The 16,988-nt window shown below is 46.5% G+C and overlaps 2 protein-coding genes across 3 annotated transcripts in view; one reads left to right on the forward strand and one right to left on the reverse strand.

Annotated features, from left to right (window-relative positions):
- The window catches only part of SMYD1 (SET and MYND domain containing 1), a gene marked incomplete at its 5' end in the record, with an annotated part of 28,099 nt that extends 13,246 nt beyond the window's left edge, over positions 1 to 14,853 (forward strand). Inside the window, 7 exons of one of the 2 annotated variants that reach the window (XM_082315464.1) lie at positions 430 to 560; positions 2,502 to 2,540; positions 5,476 to 5,668; positions 9,090 to 9,182; positions 10,382 to 10,545; positions 12,125 to 12,293; positions 13,772 to 14,853. In XM_082315464.1, the coding sequence (XP_082171590.1) occupies positions 430 to 560; positions 2,502 to 2,540; positions 5,476 to 5,668; positions 9,090 to 9,182; positions 10,382 to 10,545; positions 12,125 to 12,293; positions 13,772 to 13,930 (948 nt within the window). In that variant the 3' untranslated portion in view covers positions 13,931 to 14,853. The remainder of the gene's footprint in view (positions 1 to 429; positions 561 to 2,501; positions 2,541 to 5,475; positions 5,669 to 9,089; positions 9,183 to 10,381; positions 10,546 to 12,124; positions 12,294 to 13,771) is intronic. The other variant, XM_082315465.1, reaches the window with a different exon arrangement.
- A 1,509-nt stretch (positions 14,854 to 16,362) lies between these two features.
- FABP1 (fatty acid binding protein 1) overlaps positions 16,363 to 16,988 on the reverse strand; it is a gene marked incomplete at both ends in the record, with an annotated part of 2,400 nt that continues 1,774 nt past the window's right edge. The window contains 2 exons of the mRNA XM_082315916.1: positions 16,363 to 16,413; positions 16,930 to 16,986. Of these exons, the coding sequence (XP_082172042.1) occupies positions 16,363 to 16,413; positions 16,930 to 16,986 (108 nt within the window). The remainder of the gene's footprint in view (positions 16,414 to 16,929; positions 16,987 to 16,988) is intronic.

Here is a 16,988-nt window from a genome sequence, read left to right on the forward strand (position 1 = left end):
TCTGCTTGAATTCCCTCAAATTCATTTTCCCTTGACCTTTTTCTGAATTATTTGCAGGAAGCGAATATAAGGAAACCCATGCATGGTCAAACCAAATTTATCGTAGACATCCCAAATTGATACTAACACCAAATATTCTGCAGCATTTACTTAGCTTTGCTTGAGTTGGTCCATCTGCACAAGTCCTGCATTGCTTCTCTTCATCCTGAATTGCTTCTCTTCTGATGTTTTACCCCAACTAAAGATGTTGTTTTTACAATTACTTTCTGCAATAATCTTGTAGCACTCCTCCTTTCTCCTTAAAGTTTGGAGATGGGATGCTGGGGATATACGTCTTCTAAGCATCAGCGGGAATTGAGAAATCCTGGATGTACCTGAGTTCAGCTTTTTCTCCCTTAATGCTTCTTCCTGCCTATGTTTTGGGAATAGATCAACTGCAACGGCTTTACCCTCAGTGACCAAAGAGGACTGCAGGCTGTTGGTGTGGGAATCTTCCCCAACCTCTGCCAGGCCAACCATGACTGCTGGCCCAACTGTACCGTCATCTTCAACAATGGCAAGTGAGTGGATATTTCTTTCTTCGGGCACAGCGGGCAACTCAGCAGACTCTGCTAACCCCACAGTGTCAGATCCCTGCCCCAGAAAATCTATTCATCCTCATTTCCTTCTCTAGCTCAGAAACAAACAAATCAGGATTTTCTTTCTAAAGAGGAGCTGTTTTCTCTCTCATTATTTTTATTTTAAAAAATATTGTCTGATGCACTAAACAAATACACAAGATTTGACCCCAAATCCAGTGAACCAGCAAATAATTTTTCCCTGGTTTCTGTGAGTTTTGAAATGAGACTCAAAATAGGCAGATGAAGTACTAAGTAGCTGCCTAGATCACCCCTTATATTAGGGCTTTATTTATAAATAGTTAAGGAACAATTACGGTTAATAAATTATTAAAGATTATACTGAGTCCACAGCCCAAGAGCTTCTCATAACTGAAGCTTGCAATCATCTGTGTATCACTATCTGCTGATGTGTTTATAACCATTCCTAACACAACCTTCATTTTTGTGAGAGCGTACCATCTTTATTAATCAGTGATTAACTCTTTAGCAATGGGATCTTAATGACAATAGCGACTGTTATCCACAAACCGAGTCACATGCAAGTGCAGGATGCCCTAAGCTGCTGTGCATTCCCCATTCCCACCCAAAGGCTGTAAGAAAACTTCTGTGGGACCTGTGAGATGGAAAGCGATGAAGTGGGAAATGCAGGGACGTTTCAGCAGAGCTGGGAGTGGAGGCCGCGGCTCTCAGTGCTCAGGGCAGCCCGTGGGAGGGATGCTCTGCCCTTCCCGGCCTCCTCCCAGGCCAGAAGAGGCATAAACTGCTGCTGATCCAGCAAGTTGCATCGTGTGCAAGACATTAATTGTGGGAAACTGCTTGCCAAAAACTGCACAGCTATAGTATTTCATCCAAATTTTCCACTCGGTCTTAAGATTTTATAAATTTCCATGTTCAGCAAATTTTAGTGCTATAGGTTAACCCCCCAGCCTCCCCTTCTTTAACTAACACATTGCTTGTGCACTCCAGTTCTCGCTGCTGGTTTTACCTGATAAAACTATACCAGCATTTATCAACCAGCTGGTAAACGAGCAAAGAGAAAACGAAACTGCATTAGGATGGTTACCTTGGTGGGAAATAGGGTCTGATCCAGAGTCAGATTGGAGTCTGTGCTCTGATATCCAGTTGCCCTGGATCAGATCCACAGTGGGATGACGGAGAGCCTCTCCAACCAGCCTGGGAAGTGGAGGAGGTAACTAGCAGTGATAGCAACCCCAAAGTCTGAGTTTCTGGGTGGTAAGTAGAGGAATGGCATTTTGTTTGCCTGGCAGTTTGTTGAAGTGCCCACGTGTATCCTGTTACTGACTTTAAACCTTGACCATCTGGTTATGTTGTACAATTGGCCAGGTAAATTATGAAGGTTTCTTGTCTTTCTGCGGAAACCTGGTGATCAGCCGCTGTTGTGGGAACTGAGCTCTCCATCAGCGCTCAGGGCACAATACCAAACTTGAGGACCCACAAATCTCATCACACGGAGCACAGTCCTTGTTGCTGATATCCCAGCCTGATTTCCATTTCAAGCGATGTTTTAGAGAGCATGGCTACTGATGCTGGTGGAGATATTTCTACGCAGGATAACTAACCCTATCGCACCTGCCAAACGTCTGGTTGGCAGGTTTCGCTCATCCCCTGGCCGAGACCGCTCCTAAAATCACAATTCCAGAACAGCTCTCCCCCAAATCCGCTGTTGTGGCCCAGCAATGGGTGATTCAGTTACGGCCGCTGCATAGCAAAAGCTCTACATGCAGTGAGACATGAGCCAGGCGCTGGGAACCCCCTTGTCCCCTGTCAGGATGATGTCCTGATGCTCTACACCATGTACCCGTGTTTTTTTTCATTGTGCTTGTACCTGTGTAAACTGCAGATGTTTGTTTTGTCTTTCAGTCATGAGGCTGTAAGATCAATGTTCCACACACAGATGAGGTGGGTCGGTCTTGAAAGCATCGTCCTTCCCCTTGCCCTGTACCCCTCATGCCCCGTGTTTAATGGAAAAGCTGCAAACAGCCCCAAGGGGCTCCCTCTGTTTGCGGAAAATTTCACTTTCCTTGTTTTCTGAACTCCTCACCCATGTAAAGCCCCACTAAACCCAAACCTCACTTAACTCTGCATTTTGTAGTAAATTAAAACGATAGTGGCAATACTGTGACTGTCTCCCCCACAGCGAAGTCCCTCCCTGCCTTCCCACCCTCTCCCTTGGCTTCCTCCCTGTCAGTATTTCCCTTCTCCACTTCTCATTTCTCCTCCCCTGACTACAGCAAGAGCATGAAAGTCAGAACAAGGTCTCGCTAATCTTGTACAGCCCAAAATAAAACCTTGCGTATTAGGAGATGAGAAATGATTGCATTGCTGACATACTAAATAGTCCACGTTTCTTCTGCAACACACAGTGCCCGTTGAATGTGTTGACTACAGTAGCAATACCGTGAGATGTAGGTTTCATCCTTTTTTATCATAATACATGATTAATGTTTTACCTTTTAATGATGCCACTGTTACCTGATCCAAACTAAAGAAATCACTAAAATGTATGCAAAAAAAAAGTTCTCTGCTTAGCTCACTAAGCTTGGTATATCATAGTCAGTCCTGTTAAAGGGACACTGTTGTCTTTAAACTTTAATTTCAAGCAAACACGCAATTTCCTCAAATAAGACGTGAAATGCTTTTGAAGAGCTCTTCTTCACCATTGATGCTTCCTCGGTGCATTATAGATAGGACCATAAAAATGGGCAAATGAGTTTCACTTCTGTTTAGAGGTGCTATTTTGGGGCAATTTGAGTTTTGAGCTGTCGGGCACTCACTGTGCCTGTGCGTTTCATGGTCCTTGGTGCTTGGGGCAGACGCTGGGGAAAGAGCACGGGACAAGTTCAGTGGGGTGCTTTCAGCTGACAGTGTCTCTTTAACTATAGCATTTAAAATATGCCATGTGTTTCCAGGCTTATCCCAAACGCTACCAATCCCCTCCACACAAGGGATGGCTGCTTAAAATATACCTACGGCGCTTAGGCTATCAGGGGCATCATAAAAGTCAGAGGCTTGATTTTGCTTCTCTGGTTGCATGACTCACTTTAACGTGGATCCCCTTAAGTCTGGACAGGAACGTTTATATGTGTAAACCTTTCTGATGGGAATTGCTCTTTTTCACGCACTTTCTGCTGGAGTAGCGTGTTGCACCTTTCTCTGGCTGGCATTTTCCCATAGTTGTGCCATAACTAACAGCTGCCCTTCATGACGATGGCATGCTTAAGTGATAAATTTTGTATGAAATGTGCTGATGATATGTTCTAACACCCAGAGAAGGTCAAGACCAGCCTTGGGGAGTAGTTTTCACAGCAGCTTTAACACAGCTGAAAGGCTCAGAGCTATGCCCTTGGTGCTGAGAGCTTGTAACGGAAATTACAAGGGAATTACAAGGGCATTGCAATCCCTTTGCAGAAATACGATCGCACAGAAAAAGTCATGTCAGAAAAGTCATGTCCTCCCCAAAAGACTTACTTCTAATGCACCTGGTGAGACCTTTGGGTTCTCTGCCACCTATGCCTTTGGTGAGACCTTCATTGGGTCCCATCTAAAGCCCCTCGTGTTCAGGTGAGAGCCAGCAGGTCCGTCCCAGGTCCGTCTCGTAGCAGGCGTGTGCATCAAACACGCCGCTGAGCTCCGCAGGAGGATGATGAAGGCACACGCTGCCCGCGGTGAGGGAGTCACGGGACTGATGTACCACAGTGGTGCGACGGTAGGGTGGGGGCTCAGACCATGGCACTGGCTTCATTTTGATAACCCGTAAGTATGCAAAAACATGTTTGACCAACTAACTGGTCTGGTCTGAGCAGAGACCCCAAGGTCACTGGTCTCAAGTGAGTTATTTCTAACCATGGGTAGAGTCAGTAGTAGATGGAGGAGTAGACAGGTACAGAAGCACCACCTTGCAATTGGTGTTTGATGGAGGTTTTTCGCACTCTGGCCAAATTCTTCAGCCAGTTGTGACTCTCCAGCCCCTGCGACTGAGAGGTGGCCCAGAGTGACTGGAAGATTTAGCTTGTGGAGTGAAACAGCAAGGGAATAGTTTTGAGTGTCCACGTTATTTACGACCTTTTGCAGAGAAAGACATAAGAGAAAGGCAGGTGCAAAGATCTGGCTTTCCAGAAGTGTGTCATTGAGGATTTGCTGTGGATTTTGGTTTAGTAACAGAGACTGGCGATTTCCTTGTGTTTAATATTAGCAATATCAGATCAAATGAGCTATATAAAAAATAGACTATTTCCACAGAATTGTTTCTAAGCCTTTATGTAGAGATGCATGAACAGGGTGAGGGCACCTCTTACCCAGCACCCAGAGGGAATTTGTCTTAACTTTTCAGAGTGAAAATGATACTGAAAGCAGCACAGCTTGGGATCTGGGAGTCTAGCCAGGGATGTGCGGGTAGTATGCAAAGCAGTATTAAAAAAAAGACCCAAAGTACAAACTCAGCATTTTGCAAGGCTTGTTGGGTATTTCTGATCCCAGACTTTCCTTCTGATGAGATCTTCTGCAGCATAATAAAAGTTTATGTCTGGGTTAAGCCCCTATCCGGATAAAGTAATGGAGCTGTAATGTTTGTAGCTCAGAGCCTTACGTATCCCTGCCATGGACTTGCAGAGGGGCAGGAGAAACTGGTGTGACCATGTGTTTACTCTGTATTCAGTTAACCAGACTGTGGCCCATCTCTGCATTGCCTCCCTGAAGACCTAAAGCAGTACCTTAGGGCAAGGGCTCACCTCTGCAAGGCAAGGGCAGGTCGCAGGATTTGTCCCTGATGGCTCTATGGCTGCACCTTTGCTTCTGCTGCTTCTCCAAGTCCACATCTCATCTCCTTTGCACTCAGGATCGAGCTACGGGCACTGAGCAAGATTTCTCCAGGGGACGAACTGACTGTATCCTACGTGGATTTCCTCAACGTGAGTGAGGAGCGGCGGAAGCAGCTGAAGAAGCAGTATTACTTCGACTGCACCTGCGAGCACTGCAAGAAACAGATCAAGGACGACCTGATGCTGGCGGTGAAGCAGGGGGAAGGCAAGGTATGGTTTGTCCTGCTGTGACAAACCCAGAGGTGGCTGCGTCTCCTCCACCAAAGGCATCTGTGTGTCTCTGCGACCGCAGCTCCTCTGCCCAGGGGTGCTCATGGTAGCAACAGAGTCAGATTTTGGCAGAAGCCTGACTAGTGCCAATGTAAAAAATGAGAACAAAAATGAACCTTGATTGAGCACAACACCAATTCAAGCCCACCATGGAAGACCAGTTTAATCCCTATTATGCAAAATACGTGCAGATTTTAATTTTAAAAAGCCCACAAAAGTTGCCTTTAACTCTAACCTAAAAGTCCATCAACAGGCAGAATGGTAAAATATTGGAAAATTAGGTCTAGATCTGAGGAAAATACTGGCATTTAGATTGTGATTTTTTTGGAGTAACTGAAAGGGAATCAAAGTTTTGAACAGCAGAGGAAAATGTGTTGCAGATGATTCATGGTGACAGGACTAACCAGCGCTGCTGAAGCTGTATTGTTTGTAAAACGTGTACCATCACATTGGCTCCAGGAAGGTGGGAAGCCTGAACTTCCAGTCCCTCCTTGCAAAGGCCTGTTACAGGGAGTTTGTACCATCACTTGACGTTTGTGCGTGGTTGCTGTGGGCAGACTGACTGAAGAATTAACATGTTTGACTGTTCATTTTTAAGTCATCTGTGTTTTCCTTGGAGGTCTCACAAGTCATCGAGTGGGAGAGTGTAAGGCTGTGTCTTGCTGTCGGCAGTGGGATGTGTTGCTTGGCCAGCGGCTCCAGTGTATGAGCATGCTGGTAGCTATAAGAGTTTCTTCTTGGTTCCTCTGCCCAAAGATATAATTTCTCATATTTTTTATCCTCTGTGGCAGTGTTAGCTTAGGAGGTTTCTACTCCTGCAAGCTTTACAAAGCGTATAAGGCAAGGGAAGGCAAGGCAAGGCAGGACAAGAGCATTTTAATGTATTATCAACTCATTGATCTGCACTATTGAACAGTCATGTAACGAACCAGACAGTACAGCTTGGGGGCTGATATGGGGCAGGACCAAAAAGCAAAGGTGGGATGAGGAACCATGACCTCTTAGACCAGCACTGCCACCACGAGAGGCCCACAGAGCTGCACCTTCCTGGGAACGAGTACAAAACCCTCAGCCTCCAGCTCAGCACAGTTACCAGAAAGCCAAGTTCAGTCCCATGACTCTTCTTGCATACAGGTGGCGATCAGGAAAGTCTGGATATTGCAGAGCAGAAGTCTCTCCTTGAGCAAGGTTTGGAGAAACGGGATCAAACTGATATCAGGGAGCTCCCATGGGAAGCAGGACACAGGACTAGAAGAAACCCTTTGCTTGTTGGGCTCCCCACTAGTGCTAAAGACCCTGCTATATAATCCCATTACTAAATTATCAAGCTTCATCTTAAAGCTAATCCTGACTACTGAAACTCCCCACTTGTAATGTAAAGCTGTCCCAAAGCTCAGTCCTCTGATGCACAAGCATTTTCATCTGACTTACTTTCTCTAGAAGTATTTTTGAACACCTCCTCCAGTGGATGGCATAAATAAATCTCAGCTCTCATTCAACACCTGCTATCAAGCCTTGACCAAGCAGTGAGATGCACCATCCCCTTTTCATGAGCATTAGAGGTGCTCTGCAGCACGCAGCGGGAAGACGTGCACTTTTGGGTAAATGTCCTCCACAATCTGAAGTGCTTGTGTAGAAAAAGCCTGTAACTATGCAAGGTGCATGATTTCAGCTATTAAAAATACACTCCATCCACAGACAATAAGTATCCAGACTGACCTCACCCGCAGAGCACGCCTGCTCGCCGCCAGCTGTATCGCATTTTCTGAATTCAGGCTCACTTGCCTGAGAGCGGCAATGCTCACAGCTGCGTGGAAAAAGCGCTATGAATATATGAAGATTGACAGCTTACATCCCCAACAGCCGCTCCGACCTCCAGTCCTTCACCCCTTCCAAATAGTAGCAAAGTTCCCATTGTTTATAATGGCAACAGGCTCAGGGGTCTTGTAAACGCAAGAGAGGATTTTTATTAGACAAAGCCACCGTGGAAGTGCTGTTTAAAGTACCTATTCTGGGATCCTTTACTCAGACAGCATAGCGATGTGATTTGCACTGACATTAGCATTGCCTTTGAATGTGCTCTGCGCACTAGGACACCCTGTGTGCTGCTCAAACAGCTGCCAAAATCTGATTAGCTATGATAGCTTCAGTCTAATAATATAGAATAATAAATCATAACACATACATATGTATCCCTAAATAGATGGGGGGTATATGGCTCTGAAAAGCTACTGGTTTTCCTTCCATATTAAACTTTCAAGAGCTTTTCCCAACTAGCTGAATTTCACAGATTCCTCAAAAATCTGGTTGACCAGGTGTGGAAAAAAACCAACGGAGCAGTCCCACGGTCCTGACTCCAAATCTTTGCGTCTGTTGTTGCAACATTGGGTCTCTGCTTTTGATCCGTACCCAGAGGTCCTTCCTGGCTGCTGGGCACATGCCTGTGCTTTGGCTCTATCGTGTGTCTCCAGACCAGGCTCCTCCTGCAGGGTCCTGAAGTCAGGGGATTGTGGGCTGATTTCAGATTTCCCATTTATGAAAAGGAAGGTTGTGATAGCTGGAATAGTTTGAAAATGCAAATTTGAAAGGCTCAGAAAAGCGGAAGATGAATAATGGTGGTGGATATCATAATGTTCTATTTCAGCATTAAATGAAGGGCAAGGAGGCAGCTAATTAGGAGTTGGTTAGTGTTTTGTCAGGTATGCCTAGATGTGCATCATGCCTTCAAATACGTGGTGAAATCCAAACTTCTTTGAGGTGTGTGGGAAAACACATTTCACTCTGGATGCATCTGAAATCTGAGGTCAATGATCTAAATGGTGTTTGGACCTAATGACAGCATTTCTCAGAGCGGGTAAAAGTTAGTGATCTTTCCTATCCTTATTCCACCTGTCTCTCATTTGAGAGCCTCATTTCTCTCAAGCAGCTGCACTAGGAGGACCTGATACCTGCCAGCCAGTGGCTTTCACAGCCTCTTTGGTGTTTCGTGAGACCTTCCGGTTGCAGGGTCAATTCTGTCCCTTTTCCAGAGGAGAGAAGTGGAGGGAAGAGTCGAGGAACGCAGTTATGCATGCCAGATGTACATGGCCGTGACCCTGATGAGCAACACTCTTGCTGAAGTCAGCAGGAGCTTCACCTCTCTGTTTGGTAGCGGGACTATTTCAGCCCAGTCTTGGGCAGGTCTGAGGAGGCATGCTGGGATATACAGCCAGAGGTAGGAAGGTAGCGAGTGATGTGGGAAGCATCTCACTGAGCTGATTTGGGTTCCCAGAGTGCAGAACAAGCATCCCTTCGACCAGGGTATTTTGGCATGCGTCAGGCAGTGCATTTTTCTCACCGGTTTTTCTAACATTGTCCGCAGCCCTCTGCAGAGACGGTGAAGGAGGTTATCCAGTTCTCCAAGGACACGCTGGAGAAGATCAACAAGGCCCGCATGGAGGGACTTTACCACGAAGTGAGTCCCAGTACTTTTGTTCTCTTGCTGTATATGCAATGCCAGGGAAAGCAGGTCTTGTCCCTCTCTATGTCAATGATTTAAGGATGAAACAAAGCCCCATTGCTGTAACCTGAATATCCCCATGTGCTTCCTGGCCTCTTGGCAGCTCAGATTGCAAAAGCTGACATTAGTTTCTGCCCTATGTAAAGCATGACCATGTCTGAGACAACATCCCAGACTGATTTCTCTTGTAGTGATGATACAAGAAGGTTCAAGTGACTTCCAGCACCTCCAATTAATACAGGTGTTGAACCAAGGGCCTCCTGAGTGAAAAACATGAGTTACAGGGCAAGAGTAATGAATCAGCTCTGCCAAGTAGCCTCATAAAAAGGAGGACGGTGTGTTTGGGAGAGGGACAGGACCGTCAGGAGACTTGCCACATCAAGCTGTGGGCTATGTTTGCCTGTGTTGATCTCCTCTTCACCTCCTGGCTCCTGCATGTTGCTCATTTTTTGGGTGCTGAGGGTGGGTGTGTGGTGTGGGAGATCCGCGTCCCACGGGGAGCACAGGCCACAGGGGCAAAGGGTGAGAGAGCTCAAGTCACTTCTTCCTTTCTCCCTCTTTTGCTGACCCAAGAAATATTTAATTGTTCTCTTCAGAGTGTAACAGCTTCAGGAAAACACTCCAGGTTGAGCAACAGCCTCTGGGTTTGAACTTACTTTGGGAAAACACTGAAGTCCCCCAGAGCAGAGATCTGGACATTGGGTCAGGGCTAGGTGCAGGTGTGATGCAGCTGAGCAGACAGGCATGGGACAGTGCCGCTGCGTGTCCCCAGCCCCATGGGGTCATTAAGAGCATTCATTGCACCAAGTGCTTGCAGGAGGTTGGGTGGATGGCATTGGGGAGTAAGAGGCACTTGGTCTCTGACAAATCCCAGCCTCCTGCGGCCTTTCTTCTCCTGAACAGTAGACATCACTTTTTCCTCACCAGTTTTATGAATGTCACCCTGGGAGAGGAAGATTTGAGCACCAATCATTTTGCTAGACTGTTGTTTTTCAATAAATAAAAGCATATCCTATCTTCCTCAAACTTCATGGAGGCTGACTTGGCTTCTAGGACTGGTATGGACCACGCGACCCACAGGGCTTTGGTGTGGCAGCTTCGGGGCCAAAGGTGCTCTGACTTTCCCTTCCTCTCCCTGCTTCCCCGGGGCGCAGGTCGTGAAGATGTGCCGCGAGTGCCTGAAGAAACAGGAGCCTGTGCTGGGGGACACGAACATCTACCTCCTGAGGATCCTCAGCATTGCCTCCGAGGTGCTCTCTTACCTCCAGATGTTTGAGGAAGCAGCTGACTACGCCAAGAGGATGGTGGACGGCTACCTGTATGTCTGCGCCTTATTTTTGGCAGCTCTCTGTGGTTATGCAATGTTAGCCAGTGTGTTATAGAATAATTTTCTTATCTGCTCCCATCAGGGCAGCGGTGCTGGCATTCAGATTGGGACCTGATTATATCACCAGAGAAGGACCCCTTCCTAAATGCACAAGAGCTCCCAAACACCTTGATTTACTAAACTGTAACCGGCAAATGGTTTGGGTACCTCTTTCATTAGCCTCTTTCTTTTGTCTCAGAAGCATCTCAGGGCTGCCCTGGTAGCAAGACAGAGAGCCTGGGTGCGGGACAGAGAGGCTGTCACTGCAGGAGACGGTCTGTTCCCCTGCACCCTGCAGGAAGGGGGAGTTGCAGAGAAAAGAGAAACTGTGTCAAATGGCTGTCACTCAAGATATCCCTTCACTCTGGAATAATACATTGAATAATACATTTTGTCTTGGCTAATTAGTATGCACAGGTCCTGTGGTAAAAGCTTAGTGAGAATAAAGAAATTCAGGCTTAGTTCACAAAGATCCAGGACAGACCTCACAGTAAAAATGATGTACTTTATTATTACCAAGGTTTTACTACAGGACTGATAAATAGCAAAAAAAAAAAAAAAAAAAAAAAAAAAAAAATTAAAAAGTAATGGAAACCACAGAGAAGAGAGAAAAGCCCATTTCACCATCTTGTTCACCCTCCTACTGAGAGTATCTCATACCCATTACTTGTCTTTTTGGTCAGTTCTACCCTAAAAGGCCTGTGATATTTTGTTCTTTTTCACAGGGTTGACAGAGTCACCTCCCTGGCTTGCAAGCCTGACAAGCCACTTCGTGTCCCAGCCCTAGCACTGAGCTAACTGAATGACACAGAGGACATTGCTTCCCCTCCCTGTTCCTCAGTTTTTCAGTCCAGAGTGAGGACTGCAGTAATTTCCTTCCTTGCTTTAAGATCTGCTAATTCAATATGCCAACTAAGCCCTTGATGACAGGTTTTCAGGTAAATCCAAGCAGCTTCTAACTCTGCCTGTGCTTCTAAAGTTGGATGTAGAGGCCAGGATTCATCTTGCCCACCCGGGGTACTGACGGTAGAGGAGTGATCTCACAGTTCCGGGAGGCAAGGATGCATCTCCAGGGGATGAGATGAACATTTCTGGAGTTTCTGGAACCCCCTAATTCTCTCCCCACTTTGAATGAGAAGCTGGTGGTTGTTGCATTCTCAATTTAGGCACTTCATTAAGTGTTTGAAGTTAAGCTGGTGCTCTCTGGGCTGTAGGGTCAGATCTGGATTTTGTTTGTGCCAAAACAATGTAGAATGACAGAGCTCAGCATTCTCCAACCCAGGTACCCAACTTTCCCCATTCGCAGGTCATTCATCCTCTTTCACAACAACTCATGTCCTCGTATAACTTGTGTCCTCATGTAACTCATGCCTGCCCCTTTCTAAGCAGGGCTGCACATTGCAGTGGCACCGAATGCAATAGGCTCTTCACTTGAGTAAACAGTCTGCTTTTTGGCAAACATATCACGTCACTGACAAACATTTGGGAAGCCAGATCTTTCCTGAACTAAAATTACTCAATGTTTTTCCAGGAAAATATACCATCCCAACAATGCACAGCTGGGGATGGCCGTGATGCGGGCAGGAGTGACTCACTGGCATGCCGGTCTCATTGAAGCCGGGCATGGCTTGATCTGTAAAGCCTATGCCATTCTCCTGATAACCCATGGACCTTCCCATCCAATTACCAAAGACCTGGAGGTAGGTGTCATCTCCTGTGTTGTCTCTGCTGTCTGTCTGGGCAAAATTACATTCAGGCTGTAGAAACAACCCATCTGTAAGAGCTGAGAGACACATCAAGTACTGACTGCTTCTTACTAGTGCTGTGGTTTTCTCTAGATTATGTTACAGTCTGCTGGGAAACGCATGTCCCTTCCTATGGGACATTTTCATCCCTGAAAAATAGCTTTTATCCTCCACCAGGACATACATTAAAAATAGCCACTGTGCCCCTGAATCTTCTTTGAAACTGCTGTGCCCAAGGACAGAGTCTCCCATTCTTCAAACAGCCTGATTTCTCTGCTCTCCGATGGATGGCATTACAATTCGACTATATAAAGTTATATATGGTGGATGTTCCCAGTTTACCAACTGATTTTCTTTATTCATGTCCATTCTTCTTTATTTACCACTCCTCAGTCCTTCTAAGCTGCAATGTATTTTTTCCTCAAATGACTGATAGGTGTATTTCCTAGGTTAGGGCCAAGAGCTGCAGATTCCAGGGAATTACATCTGCTCAGCTGTGACGAACTATTTACAATTGCAGCTGGGGTTCTATCATTTCTTTAGCCTTTAACTCACCTGATGTGACCTGTTGGCTTTACAGCATTCTCCTTTATTAGCCAAAAAAATTACATGATACCAAATGAAATCCTTTATTGATGTCTTAGTCCCCATTATAGCAGAGCTATAACCTTTATTAGGGCAATTTTATATCATCAGAAAAATGAGTATCTAGTACCTAAAGCCAACCTGTCTGTTGACTGTTTCCCTATACATAGCAGAGGGCGAGACCCCAGCACCTCCATTTCTGTATCTCTCTTCCCACTTACTTACTTCAGGAGGAAAATAGTGGATATATGGCATATACTTATCTCTGTGCTCCTAAACCAAGGGTTAAATAAACTCACAGGCAGGTGTAAAAAGATTTCCTAAAATCCCTTCTGAGCCTCTGCCATAATGCAGCACTAGGAATGACTCTGCTCACGGTGAATCCTGGGATGCAGAGGGTGCAACCGTGATGTGGTCGAAGAGGGACTGAGCATCCCCCTCCTCCTCTCCTGCCTCCTCCTGCATGAGGTGACCCCCACCCCGGTGATGGGTGACACCAAGGCTCAGGCCCAGAGTGTGAATGGGAAGCACACTCGCTCCCTGTTCTAGGTCCTGCATCAGGTTTGGGAGCGTGAGGCTTCCCAGCAGCCTGCAGAAGAGCTGGGTGCAGGAAGGGCTGGTGCCTTCTTCACCGTCACAGTACACAGGTCACCAGGTTTGAGAAAGTAACTGGATATCTGCGTCCAGTCAGCTTTGGTCCTGCTGGTGGGACATGTAGATTAAATTGCATCAGTCATTACATGACCTAGGACATCCCTGAAGGGTGGTCCCCATTTTTAGGCAGTGCTTTATTCACTTGCTTCAAGATCCCCTGTGTCACAGGTTTTATAACTTGCTGTGTCCCTCAGGTCATGCGTGTCCAGACGGAGATGGAGCTGCGCATGTTCCAGCAGAATGAGTTGATGTATTACAAGATGAGGGAAGCTGCCCTCAAAAACCAAAAGATTCAAGTCATGCCTGAACCCAGCAATGAGACCTCACCAAGCCTCTTCCACAAGAAGGAATAAACTCCGAGCTTGACACAAATTCACGCCTGTGGGATAACATCGCCTGTGGCACCTCTAAACATGGGGAATGTGATATAGGAATGTGATATATCCATAAGGATTGTTTCCAGTGGCACCAGTCTGACAGCATGGACCCACTGGGGGAGAGTCCTGAAAAACCTTCTGAGGGCTCAAAGCAGAGGAGATCTTGGCAGAAACAACATCCTTTTTCTACCACTAGCATTAAAATCAAAGCAAAAAAACCTGTTATAAAATTATTTACATTCTTATTGGAAGCCTGTTTGTCTCTACACAAGTCCTGATCCTGAAGTCCTTGGTTAAATTTTAATTTATTCTTTCCTAAGTGTTTTTTTCCTGTCACTTCCTTGTGATCATCATTTCTTTCCAATGATGTCCATGAGTGGTTGACCAAGAGACGGTAGAAGTGGGAAACTGGTTCCAAAAAGCGTCGTGGGCATTGAGTACAAACTGAATAAGACCCGCAGATGGTGTTTTGTGTAAAGTGGCATTTTTTCTGATGAAAAACTGATGAAAAATGATTCTGCAGCTGACACAGGTACAACATCAAACTGTGGGAACTTTGCAAGTGAGATTAAGTGGAGTTCCTACATCAGGATAAATTAATTATGGTAAATTAGTCTCCTTAGTTAAAAATCAGAAAATGTCTGCAGTGATGGCAGCAGATGGATATGAGGTGATTCTGTGCCACAAGCCAGTTGCACTGGTGTGGTGCACTGGCTGTGTGGATTGCTCTAACAGAACAAGCAGTTTCCAGGGAAGGGATCCACCTTTGCTCACCTTCAGGGTGAGCTGGGCGCTCTGGTGCCTTTCAGGACCTGCCTTTCAGCCTAGACAGGTGCTTAATCAGTTTTGCACTGAGCAGAAAGGCACAGTCAATGGATCAGCTGCCAGTGGGCAGCCAACGGAGCCAATGAAAAGTCTAAAGGCAATGCTTGGATTTCTAAATAAAAAAAGGTCTTTGCCCTTTGCCCATCTATCTCAAAATCTAACTGGTTTGCTCCATACCTTCAGTGGCAGCCAAGACATGAAAAGGGGTGGTTTGTTCAAGAATCCCCTACCTGCTCCTCAGCAGAATAACAAGAAAACAAAACCAGGGCTTTTCCTCTTTGACATTTCTCAGTGATTTTGCTTGTGTTCCTCCACATCTACGATGAGTTCACTGGAGACCAACATCTGCTTTTTAGGAGCTGCTGAGCTAGGCCTTTCCATTTGTCCATGAGGTGCCCATCTGACGCCTAGTGTGACAACCCATATTGGTTCAGTTCCTAGGGTGAGGGTCAGTGTCAATCTGTAACACAAAAGCCTTCCCTGAGGAGACAGGAGTCATGGGAGAGATGCACATGAGGACAAATTGGTCCTTTAGTGGCACGTATTGGGGTTTGCAGAAGGAGGTGAGGAGGCACTGGTGATGTTTTCCTAACATCCTGATCAGCTTTGAGCGGTTGTGAGAACATTATCCCGGCTAGGTATATCACACCAGCAATACACCCATTTCCCAGTGACGATTTTCCCAGCACAGGGCTTGGAAAAGGCAGCTAAGAAGGAAGAGTTTCCTCTCCTGTGTGTCTGAAAACCGCATCTCCATCCAGCCTGCAACGCCAAGCAAGAGCATGGGAGATGGCTGTGGTGTTCCTTCTGTGTCTACAGTGTGAACAGCCAGTGCCCATCTCCCACCAGGAGAGAAAACCTGTGTTTCACCCTGGAAGGAGAGTTCAATTCCAGTTCAACCCAATTTATCAGGCGCAGTTTGGGATGAAACACACACTAGGCACCTGCAAGCTGTCCAGGGCCCTCTTGCTGCTGGGAAGGGATGGGGAGGAGATGGGGATGGAGTGGCCAGAGCCTGTAGGGCTGGATCCTTTTGCAGAGGTGTGAGGATGGGGATGGCAGTTGGGACACCTGAACTGCCCCCACAACAGTTGGTTCCTCAAGGCAACTTTCCGGGCAGGATCACTGGCATTTTTTTGCGCCCACCTAAACCTCCCCATCCTTTGGCCCTGCCAGTCACCTTGTGGTCACTTTGGCCATGTTTGTAAGGAAAAGGAACAGAGCCCTTTCCCTGCCCAGTGCTCCTCCATCCACCCAGCCAGGGCAGCCGTGGGTGCACGACTCACTAGGACATCCCCAGCAGGGTGCTGGCACCTGTCCCCAGGAAGGGGCTGGAATAGTGCTCATCAGCATGGAGCACATCTCGGAGGGTCACTCAATGGCTCTGAGCCTGCGCCCTAGCCCGGCCCCCTACACCGACATCAGCACAGCCTCGGCTCAGTCTATTGCCTGAGTTTTGGAGGCTTGCATCTCTTTATAGCAACAGTGAAGAGGCTGATGATAATGATGAAGAGGCCTTTAATACAAATTTTACTTTAATAGACACATTTTACACAGTAAAATGATTGGCGTGTACAGGGTCTCTAGATTCTCTTGCTGATTCTCTTGTAGGTGAGGTCTCCCATGGTCATCGTCTGAAAAACAAATGGAAAACGTTAGCTTTTCATGGCGCTTGGCTCCAGACTCTACTGGTCTTGCAAATCAAAACAGGACTGGTCCCCAGTCTATCTCCAATAAATTGAATTATTAAAGCTTTGGATTTCTTCATGAATACCCCAAAGCAAGTAGGGATAATTTGACATCACTCAGCTGGGATCAGTGTGCTGCACCTCTCTTCTTTAAAAGTGCCAGGCCCAGCCACAAATATTTACATCTGGATGGGTGAGAACATGCCCTCATTGCATGAAATTTTGATCAGAAATGCCTACTGGGGTCTCAAAGAATACTTTTTGGATCAGACTATAAAGAAAAACTGTCTTCAGTGCCTGGCCAACTGACCAGCTTTGGCTACAGAGCCTGAGTGCGAGCACGTGCTTGTCTCCAGCACCTCTCTAAGGTCCCCAGCATCTCTGTAGGCATTGTAAGGCCAAAACCCTGAAGCAGCCATAGGCACTGTTACTCCATCCATTGCCCCTCTCTTCTGCACTTACATGGGTGATGGTGTCTCCGTTGAGTTCGGTGACGGATTTCAGCCCTTTCAGGGTTGTAA

The sequence above is a fragment of the Platalea leucorodia genome (genome assembly GCF_965183815.1).
Source record: "Platalea leucorodia genome assembly, chromosome: 6".
NCBI classification, from domain to species: Eukaryota; Metazoa; Chordata; class Aves; order Pelecaniformes; family Threskiornithidae; genus Platalea; species Platalea leucorodia.